The sequence below is a fragment of the Haematobia irritans genome, chromosome 1 (assembly GCF_050003625.1).
Source record: "Haematobia irritans isolate KBUSLIRL chromosome 1, ASM5000362v1, whole genome shotgun sequence".
NCBI classification, from domain to species: Eukaryota; Metazoa; Arthropoda; class Insecta; order Diptera; family Muscidae; genus Haematobia; species Haematobia irritans.
This window is the reverse complement of record NC_134397.1, coordinates 271,080,433-271,092,114: the sequence shown is the minus strand read 5'-3', so window position 1 is coordinate 271,092,114 and position 11,682 is coordinate 271,080,433. Positions and strand designations below refer to the sequence as shown.

The 11,682-nt window shown below is 30.5% G+C and overlaps 2 protein-coding genes and 1 long non-coding RNA gene across 3 annotated transcripts in view; 2 read left to right on the top strand and 1 right to left on the bottom strand.

The window, feature by feature from the left end:
- Positions 1–2,599: 2,599 nt before the first annotated feature.
- Alg13 (Alg13 UDP-N-acetylglucosaminyltransferase subunit) lies at positions 2,600–3,302 on the bottom strand. The gene has a single exon (XM_075293912.1). It carries the CDS (start codon positions 3,208–3,210, stop codon positions 2,695–2,697), a length of 516 nt encoding a protein of 171 aa, XP_075150027.1. The 5' UTR covers positions 3,211–3,302; the 3' UTR covers positions 2,600–2,694.
- A 2,708-nt stretch (positions 3,303–6,010) lies between these two features.
- Positions 6,011–11,682, top strand: part of superdeath (Suppressor of ER stress-induced death) — a 38,401-nt gene continuing 32,729 nt past the window's right edge. The window contains exon 1 of the mRNA XM_075293792.1: positions 6,011–6,192. The gene's annotated coding sequence lies outside the window, so the exon portion shown is untranslated. The remainder of the gene's footprint in view (positions 6,193–11,682) is intronic.
- LOC142219750 (uncharacterized) lies at positions 6,873–7,219 on the top strand. Its single transcript, XR_012717742.1, has 2 exons — positions 6,873–6,977; positions 7,055–7,219. It is a non-coding gene; the product is annotated as an uncharacterized LOC142219750 (long non-coding RNA).

Genomic DNA, 11,682 nt, shown 5'->3' with positions numbered 1-11,682 from the left:
ATAGAAATTGTTTCATGACATTGCACGTATAAACATAAATACATATATTTAAACAGTATAGTCAATGTTGCTTCAGAATGCTTTAATAATATTAGAAAAAAATTAAATAAAGTTATTGTAGCCTTGGAATCTAAGAAATTCCATTTAAAACACTTTCGCCTTGTTGTTTATTTGGAGGGATTGGATATTGATTGGAATTAAAGGAAAAGGAAGGGCATTATTTGAATGCCAAAAAACTCACCAAAATTTTACAGAAGTATTATAACTTTTCTGTAAAAGGTAGTTATTATTTTCTTAAAGGGCAATCTTCGCCTTCTGCGGATCAAGTTCACGGAATCGTTTGCCCTTCTGTACCGGTGGATGTTCTCACGATTGACTGAGTAAACGTACATACGCGTATACCGAATCCCGGTATTACAACTTTGCAAATAAAAATTCAATCTTGCAAAATCAGGGAGATTTTTACTGATGGTATGGTCTGAAGAACAGCAGTGCGACAATGTTCTGGATAGCTCATACAAATTTTATACTAAACGAACTCAGGCCAATAATTATTTACACTAACGTTTAGATGGAAGAAGAAAACAAGGAGCGGGTTTCCAGATTTTCTACATTAGTACCAATAAATACAAGGATGCTCATTTCGAAATGTCTTGCCTTCAACAGATTCTTGATATTTGAAACATATAGCATTTTCAAATCAAATGAAATCTTTTTCAAACCAAATGAAACCTTTTTCATTTCAAATGAAACTTGAAATCATACGAATTCTTTCTTACACCCAAAGAAATTTGTTAGTAGACACGGAAAGTCTGCTAAAAAACGTAAAGCAGTCACTGTTTGTTGAAATAGCAAACATTGTCTGCTATTTTTTAAGCTCGATTACAATAAAACATGTTTTAATTTGGCTGAGACTCACAAGAAAGTTAAATTGGGGTCTACGGTAACACAATACAAACAGTATACTGTCTACTGCTGGTTTTTTAGCAGATATTTTTATATGAGTGTATGAATGAATCTATAATTAACACACAAAATTATTGAATAAATTGTCGCTGAGGCTTATAATTGGTTGCTTTTTATTTTTACATTATACTTTATATGCACATACATACATACCAAACATAAAATAATTTTGACTTGTTTTTCTGTTATTTGTGTGTTTGTATGAATGTATGTACAAAATTGTTGGTTTAATTTGAGTGTCAGGGATCTATTTATTTTGTTTTCTCTTTTGTTATTATCACTGCAAGTTATTTATCCCTTCATTCTACTGCATTATTTTCGTTAAGAAAAATGGTTTCTAATGGAATTAAACCGGTAGTTTTTTATTTGAAGTTTTCTTTAAATGCAGTGGCTCTATGATAAAGATTTTAGTTCGTGAAGGATAAAGACTGCGGTGAGTACGGCGTTAGATTTTTTTTTGTGGTTTTTAGTTAATTATTTTTTTTTAGAAATAAACACCAAATTGCATTATTGTACAATTATAAAGTATATGCCTGTGTTATTATTTCGGGTACAGAGGTGCAAGTTAAATTCGCTTCCCTCCTAGGAGAAACTCGCGTTGCAGCCAGCGACAATTGCTATATATCTAAAAGCAAAAATATTGGTTTTTGTTTAAAATTTCGTTGAAGAATTATGTGTTACTCTCTTACTTATTTGTATGTACATACATTCAACCACTTCTAAAATTATTTCATATCCTAATTTTATTTTAGGAATGACACGCTTTCTTAAATACAAAAACTATTTTTAATTGAATATACGTAAATGTTATTCATATATTTATTACGATTATTAATTAAATTAAAATCACTAATAGTTGTCTAATATCATTATAAGAAAATTTTTCCAATCAATAACCACAATCGGTTATTGTAACAATGTATTTTTTAACATTTAATTTTTAGTTATTTTATTTATCAGTTTTTATTCAGTAATACTAAGCCTTCATGGCCAAATACATTTGTATTACAAAGTTTTAATAATCTGAATAGAAGTGAATGTAATAAATTTACATACAACTAGAAATTATATAAAATAAACTAAAAGTATAATCTAATAATTTAATCATGATTGGCTCCTCAGCCATATGTAATGAAAAGAAAGATATAAAAAAAAATAAATCCCATTAGCAATCATGTACCAGCAACACTACGAATCAGAAAAGTGTCTGAATACTTTAAGGCGAAACACATTATTAGAGTTTGAGAAAATGATAATTTAAAAATAAAACGAATTTGTTTGACTTCACTTGTAAAATAAGAGTTTGGTAATTTTATTTTTACGAAATTGTGACCATTTGGCAGAAACTGATATCACATATCATATAAACACGCGCAAAAAATCGAATTCTAAAATTCTTCTTCTGGATCAAAATTTTATTAAAAATTACAAAAGATTTGAAAATGATTTCATTTAAAATGAAAAAGGTCTCGCTTGATTCGTAAAAGGTTTCATTTGCGGTGGAAATGCTGTATGGTATATCCACTAACAGGTGAATGTGAATCAATTTAACAATAAGTGGTTTACTCTCCCTATTCAGTGGAATTTTCGTATATGTCATGGTAAAAATTGAATTATGTACACGATGGACGTATTTCCTGTTAAAAAGAACTTCAAAATTGCTAAAGGTTTTATTTATAATACATAGAGTTTATTAAAAAAAAATTAAATAATTAATTAAAAATGCATTTAATTCGCTAACAGATCGTCCATAAATTCTACAAATTTATTCATATTCTTTCCAGGCTCGTACATATTCCGTTTTTCTGTGTTTGTGTTCTCCAAAGCTGTTTTCAATTCTTCAACGGTACAACACTGTAAATAGCCTTCCTTCTTCATGTGTAAAGCCAGTTCTTGTTGATGATTATTCATGAGTTGATTGTTGATAACTAGAATTCCTAGTTTACGAGCCGTCAATATATCCAAACATGTACCAGCCCCAGCATGGCCCACAATTAGATCCGAATTTATAATGTCCATACGTTTTGGCTCGATTTTAAAGTCGTATTGTTCAACTTGTATGTCATATTCATAGGCTATTTTAGTTTCATCAATTCGTTGTCCCTTTCCTATTTGCAAGATAAGCTTTTTACATCCTTTCTTTTTGAGAATTTTTAGTATTTCATCACTTGTAATTTTTTGAAGGAGGCTATCGAATTTTGTACTTCCTACGGTAACGTAAACAGTCCTAATGGTTGCTTCCATTATGGCGAGGGAGTTTTTTTATTTTAATGAATTTTGTGGAGTGTTTTTGTGTTGCTGACAAAATTGAAGAGAATTCTATTGTTTATGTGTCAAAAGCCAGACAAATTGTGAAAGTGAACAGCTGTTTGTCATTTAATACGGCAACACATAAGTCAGCATTGAGTTGCCACATATATGTGCCTGTGCTCAGAAACCGTTAGTTATTTCAAAATGCATTTAAACTTAAGGGTAGGTACTATGTTCGGTTTTCGAGTTGAAAACCACTTTATTTTCGCGATTACTTTTCCTTAAATAATCAAAATTATAAATGAAAACAAACTTATTCCTGTAAAGTCTTGTCGAAAACTAGTGGAACAAGAAACTACGCATCAATTGAGTTAATTTGTCTGCTTTATATTGAACTGTTTTAATAAAGTAACCACGAACATTTCAATGCGAAAAGCGAACATAGTACTTACCTTAATATGTAAATGTGTTTGCCCGTCTCCATTCATTTCATTTGTTTTTTTATTTTCAAATTGTTACTTTGGATGAAGCTATACTAAAATTTGCATAATTGCATTCTTTTACTGATTTACCCCCATTTTCATGAAGCTCCGTTAGTGCTATGTTAGCTAACGAACTTTTAAACCGTGATATCTACATATCTGTCATCGTGCGTATATATTCCATATGCCAGTTAGAAACCTAACTGCTGAAAATGTTTCTGTTAAAGTTAACCGGTGAAAAGATATTTCCATTTTTCTTTCTGTTAACTGCCAGTTAAAGCCTAACGGAGCTACATGAAAATGGCCGTTAATTGTGATTTTAGCGGCACAAATGGGTCGATAACCAGAATTTGTTTCCACATTATCTTTTTTTAAACAATTCGCAATCAAAGCGTGGGAAGTTTTCCATCCAAGTGTTGAGATTTTACTTGTCCTTTTATTTTTGAGATTTACTGGAAAATCCAACATATCTCAACCTCGATCTTAGTACCAACCTTTAGGGTAAACAACTATAAGTATATATGTTCAATTCATTAATCCCTTATTATAAGAACGTATGATTTACGCCTGTAATATTTATCATACGCTACCACGTATAATGGTATGTTCTGTAGTGCACGGTTGCGTATGACAAATGTATAAATCATATGCACTATAATGAATTATTGTATATATATATATATATATATATATATATATATATATATATATATATATATATATATATATATATATATATATATATATATATATATATATATATATATATATATATATATATATATATATATATATATATATATATATATATATATATATATATATATATATATATATATATATATATATATATATATATATATATATATATATATATATATATATAAGTACATACTCGTATAGTTGGTAATAAACAAAACAAAAGTTTTATCTGATATCTACTCAAAATCAATTGCCTGATTTCCAAAAATTAGAAAACCACATATACGACTGTATTAAATTATTTAATAACAGATCTTCTGCAGAAGTAGAAACAAAACAGATTTGTATATTCCAGCCCCCTAATAATTTTAAAAATTATTAAATCTAATTTTTTGAGCAAATGTATTGCAATGGTCAATTTTGTTCAGATAAGCCAAATTAAGACCTATTTTAGGGAAACCGGGCTTAAAATAGCAGACAGCACTTGCTATTTTAGCAAACAGAAACTTTGTTCTTTTAAATTGACATTTAAAGATTAATGTTTTCCTAGATTTTTTACTGTGTTTATCAAAAAATTCCTTTTAGATACATGGCTCTTGGTTCTTAACAAATGTTTCCCTCGTATTATTACATACGTGCAAATTAAGAGTTGTTTATACTGAATGAAGACATCAATTTCAATTTATTACGACAATATAATAAACCAAACTGGGCCAATAATAATAATAAAAAAATATATATATTACTAGAAATTAATAAAAAAATTTATTAATAATAATCCTAAAAACCAAAAAATTAACAAATTTGGATTATTTTTCTCGCGATTTCGGGACGGGATACACTCATAGAAAATGTCTACTAAAAAGGAATCGTTGCTACTCTTATACTACGTTGCTACTGTCTGACGAACGTGAAATTGTAATATTTTATTTTAAAATGTCACCCAAAACTCATTAAAGAACCAAAAATAGTTTTTGTTCATTCCTGAACACTAATTCCTTAAAAGCTTCAAAGTGCGTTATGCAAACATTTTGTGTGCTGTAATACCTTCAACAAATATTCAAATTTTTGAGCAAACACAATGCATATTAATAATATATGGTAGGTTTGTTTTAGTCGAACTAAAACTTTTTTTGTGTAACCGAGCTTAAAAAAACGACATTCAATATTTGCTACTGCAGCAAACATTGACTGCTTTCCCTTTTTCAGCAGACTTTTCTGTTGTGTCTATTAACAAATTAGTTTGTGTATGATACTATTTAAATTATTTGAACTCAATTCAATTAAAATATAGTAAATTAAAAAGAACTGATTCTAATTAAACAAAATTAATTTGAACTAAATTACATTCATAAATAATTTGATATTATTAAGTTGGTCTATCTAAACAAAATCATTCAAAATTTTCCCAATATTTGTTGCTTAATATTGTTACTCTTTGCATTTTAATGTACAATGGAAATATGTACATATATTTGAGAGGTCTGTCACGGTAAATTCTTTACTCATTTGCTCATCCCTAGCGGAGAATTATGGTCGCACCATCATGGTCACAACACGCAACATTTGTCTGGAGGAGCTTAAATGATGTCGTTCGTTTCACAGGAGGAAAAAGTTTCAGTTGCTTGCCGGCGTTTGCATTGTACGGTTCGTTTCGGAGAAAATATAAATTAACGGGATTGCCTCAGATTCGTACATCGTCGGTTGCCGTCGCATCACTTTGACGATTTGTTTATATTTTTGTGGATTTTGTTTTTGTGCTTCAAGTGATCAACTATACGTGCGAGTATATGTACGTTAATATGCATGAATTTCACATACACATACATATGTAAAATAAGTGTATATTTTTGTTTTGTGTTTGCCATCCAAGATTTTCGAGTAAAATAATGACCATAAATTCACATGTGAAACAATATAATAACAACAATCAATAAACAGAAAATCTCAATCTCTCATTCAATTCAAATAACTGAACATGAACATATGTAAATTTAAAGCAAATATTACTTAAACAAAAAATAAATAAAATGTTACCAAGAAAATCAAAACAGTAACGTACTTATGTGTTCTCCAAGTCATGATTTCTTTTTCTCTTGGCTATATATTTTTTTTTGGTGAATGATGCTGATTGTATTGGATGATTGGTCTGGTCGCTGGCTAGTAAACCCCCAAAGGAGTCGATGAGTTTTTTGATTTTGTGATGATGCTTTCTCAGTACTTTAATTGTTTGTTTACATTCTCGGCCTCAGTTTTGATGACTGTGTGCGGTGTGGGTGCTACTGGTAGGTAGTGGAGGTGCGACTTGATTCAATTACCTTGCGGCACGGTAGTCAGCCAGTGGTTGTATTTGTTTATTTGTGTGCCGTTGTTGTTGTTTTTGTTTTTGCCCGCACACTATCAATAGCAAATAGATGTACTTATTTTTGCCAATGGGATGCTGAGATATTTTATTACTTGCACGCTCACTCACTTTATCGGCCAGTCAGTCACTCGACGGTAATGTCATAAATTTAACATAATTTAATCTGCAAAAAGTGTTTATGACTATTTTAATTTCCCACCATCAGCAAACAGGTATTGTGCTAACGTGCAGATGTTTTTGTATGTGTATTTGTGTGAGCTAGTGTTTTTAAATTTGTTTTCATTTACAGGATGGGGGAAAATCTAAATAATGGATGAAAACACTTGGAGGCTATGCAAAATGTTTATTTCCCACAACAACACACACATACTTAAATGTGGCGCCAATAGTTTTTACGATTGATTTTTTTCAGAGAGAATTAAAACAAAAATAATGAAATTAAGAAATATAACAACGTTCGCATATCTAACCATCCCAATCTATGAGAAAAAGGGATACTTAATACTTAAAGGTGGGTATTAAGTTTGAGTTTAGCCGCTAAAAACGTAATTTTTTCACGATTACTTTTCTTTAATAATCCATTTTAAGGAATACAAACTTTGTGAAAATTTGCTTTGTGGTTTTCCCCATCAAGTTATAATAAAATTTGCAACAAATATGTATAATTTCATGCATTTTTCTTACTGATTTAGTTTTCACTTTAGCGATTCACTTTAGCGGCTAAACTCGAACTTAATACTCACCTTAAGTCTGGAATTTATGTATGTGCCATAAAACTAAATCGAATGGAAACATTTAGTTCAAAAATATTGAACTAATATGATAATAATTTACACAATATTAAGTTCATGATCTACACGCAAAAAAATAATTCTTTCCTCCCAAACGAAATTTTAGACAAACAAAGTTCGTTTCTCATTTGCTTTTCGCTGTAAGGAAGTGTATTTGGAAGGAAAGTATATACTTTTTGTGATAAACGTTTATTCTTTTCCAGAATGTAAAAAAAATTTCATAAAGACTAAAACATTGTTTTCTTGCTAATTGCATTTTCCCTCACATCTTTCTCAAATCCACGAGGTTTTGAGTTCTTAACACCTTTTCCTGTAATACCAACAATGTAGAAGAAATTATACGATTTTATAAATTTTTAACCTGGACGGAGAATCGAACCGCGGACCATGCACTTTGTAAGCCAACACACTAACCACGGAGCTATGTATGTGTTATGGTGATCAATAGATAATTATCCATATAAGTTATATTTATATAGCATAGCTTGCGGCGCCCACGAACCGAATAAACAAAGTTTATTTAACGGAAACAAACATTTAGTTTGGCACCGTGGAGCTGTGGTTGCTACGTCCGAATTGCATGCTAAGGGTCGTGGGTTCGATCCCTGCTTCGACCAAAGAATTTTTTTTACATATATTGCAGATATGCTCGGAAGATTCCGAAAAAATGTGCAACATTACATTGTACTATATTAAATTTTGAACTGCAAAATGTGCCTTATTAAAGACCTAAAGTCAGAAAAGAACAGTGTTTGATATAAACGAAATGGACTGTGTTGTTTTTCAAAAATAACTTTTTTTATTGAAAAAATAAAAATTTTGTAACAAACGAATTTTTTGGTGATAAAAGTTTAAAATTTTCGAAGCAATTCAAAAAACTCTAACAAAAGAAAAACGTTTTCGGTACACGTTTTCCAAACGTTTTTTTCTTTGCGTGTATGCATTAATTTTTTTATTTAAAGTTAGGACACGAATCTTGGAAATTTGCATCCCTCTTTCGGATAAGTCGTATATTATATCAAAAACATATGTTTTTGAAGTAAGGCAAAATTTCCTTAAATCAATGAAAAAAATTTTTGAATAAAGAAAATAAATTGATATATAGAATTTTTAGATAAATTTTTAGAAGATAAAAATGCATCCGATATACGCTAAGACTTATTTTGACATCAGAGGAGGAACATCATCACCTCAAAAATGTGTCAAGAATAAAATGTTATTTTGGACAAGGAACGTGGAACTGTTCTTCGCAATGTTGTTTTTTTTGCCAAAAATATACATGCTTGTCGGAATCAAATACATAATTTCGGAGAATAGAACATTGTTGCAAAAAACATGTTCCGCAACCGAAACATAACATTTTGCTCTTGAAACAGGTGATCATATTCTTTCTATGTGAGCAGATATATCGAATATGATTTTTATCTATTGATTTTTTGGTATAGTTCCGAAGAATGACATTTTCTTTTGTTTTTCTATGTTTTCGTGCAAATTCATGAATAATAAATGTGCACAAAAACGGACAAATGTTTTTACCAAAACTTAATGCCATTATAAATACATTTTTTTATTTTATTTGGTGAAAATGATATCGGCAAATTGTGTACTTCTATTTTTAGCATTCATTTCCAAAATTGCCGGGGAAATAAAAAAAAAACATTTTTCAAACATAACCGTTTAAAATATGGTTTCAATTAAAATAAAAATGACTAATTCAAAACTGTGCCAACGACATATGCAAATTAAAATACCGAATAATAGCCTATGGTTTTTAAAGTGTGGAACATGAAATTATTGACAACAATAAAATATTTTAAATTATTCAATGACAATGGGACAACAGACTGATTTGCACAACAAAAAATGGCCTGCCTGCGTACAAACATCAACAATTAAAACATATAGGAATGAACTAAAGTTGAGTGACAACCGGTAGTATGACACTCTAAACCAAATCTTTTGAATTGAAATAAAGCAATTTTAATAGAAGGAAAGTTCATAACATTTGCTTTAAGAATTGTTTTCTTTAAATTCAGGAAACGAATCTTTGGAATTTACGCTCCTCCATTAAAGTCCTATGTCTTTGAAGTCATAGCCTATTTTTGAAGTGTGGAGCTGGCGTTTTCATGGCTGCTCACGAAGATCCTCATTACTGTGGCAAATGTAATTTAACATTTGTATTTACAAAGCCAGAGGATAAATGAATATAAATAAATGCGTAAATAAATGGCAAAAATGTTAAGAACTTTATTTTAAATGAAATTTCATTATTTTAACGAAATCGTCCTTAGTAAATTGCATGTTCTAAAATGTAGTTTGCATAATCTTCCATATTAGGTCAATATTTTTTCAGTGTACAAACATTTTCCTTGAATTACTGAACATATCAAATATTTCTTAAAACACGTACTGATCAACATTTGCGTCATAATTTTTTGCATAGCAAAAAAAAAAACCTCAAGCCGTTTATATCCAGCATTGTCCCCAAAATCTATTAATAAAGAAATATCCATGATAATGTCATTGCTTGTTAACAACATAATGCAAAGCACATAAGCAATAAGCATATGTTATAATAAAATAGCAATTTTATATTTAGTAAACATATATATTAGTATGTACCGTAAACGAATATTATTGCAATCAGAAGTTATGGCCAAACAAAAAATTTTGGCGTAACACAAATCGAAAATTAAAACAAATCGTTTTAACAGTGGTGGAAATTCTTATGGAAATTCTTTATTCCGGTTATTAAAAGACATTCATAATTATGTATTTCCAGCAAATAGATTCAAACCTACTAAAAGTAAATCAATTCTGGATCTGCATTGGGTTTATGTTAAAAGAATCTTAAAAAGTATGAAATTTCTATAGTAATAAAACTAATTTTTAGAAAGTTACAAAATATAAGAACCATTTTAATGGCTTAAAGCAAAGTTCACGTTTAAATTACAGCAGTTACTTCCTTAAAATAATTAATTTTAAAGTTCATAATTTTACTCAATTAATTTTGTCAAAATTTAACAGGTATATGTACCGAACATAGTACCGGCCTTTAGGTGGCACGAGGATCTATTGGCACGGCGCCAGAATTAGTAATTTCGGTCAAAATTTATGCGGCATTGAAAAAGAGGCGTGTTATGGGCGTTAGATTGGAAGTGAGATTTAACCCATGGCCCTTCACATATAAGACGAACTTATTAACAGAGATGGTCTGTATCAAACTTTTTTAGGTTTGCGACTGTCGCAAAGTTGTAAACGTCGTAAACGTCACATACGCGTCGTAAATGTAGAAAAAGTAAGAAAAGTCGCAAACTGAAAATACTTTAGTCGCGTCAGCTAGGCAGCGAAGACGATGGTATGTGCGAAGAAGTTTCAATTCTTAGGAATGTTCACAATTTTCGGTTTTAGCCCCCACATTTTCCCTATTGTCTTTTGCACGAGTACAGGGCAACCGTGGATTTTCTCGTCCTTTCTTAGCTTTAAGTTCAGTCTCCTGTCCAATATAACCTCAAGGTATTTTGCACACTCACCAACGGGAATTTCGATACCACCAAAGAAAATAGGCTTGACCATGGGAAAACTTTCACAAATGTCTGCACAAACTCACAGCGAATGCTGTCAAACTAAATTAAAAAATGTTCAGGATTTCTTCTATTCAAAATTTGGTTTTCTACAGTAGGTTTACGACTTTTGCGACATACGTATTATACCGTCGCAAATGTATGTCGCAAAAGTCACAGTTTGTGACAGGCCAACCCTGCTTATTAACCATTTTGTGTATTTTGGAACCTCAATGGATTTATCTTGAGTTCGTTTTTCAAACATGTTACATCCTTTCACGAGATACTTTCCGATCTTTAACCACACTCAAAAAAAGTTTACTTGGATCAAAAGATTTTGGACTTCCGTTAAGGATTTTGGTATTGATTCCGCGTCAAAGATGCGGAGAATTGTCATTCTTTTATTTTTTCGATAAATTAACAATGCACTAACATAGATTTTGCTTAATTATGCGAACATGCGATAATAAACCTGTCTTCTCGGCTTCGATACCTGCGAGGGGTGCTTGCGGAGGTAGTCGGAACTTGTTAGTCTCCCGCTAAGCGCGCGCTTTCGCTCTTTA

What these genes read in the sequence shown, in the direction of transcription:
- Alg13 (XM_075293912.1), bottom strand. Translation starts at nt 3,210, where the DNA reads ATGGAAGCAACCATTAGGACTGTTTACGTTACCGTAGGAAGTACAAAA.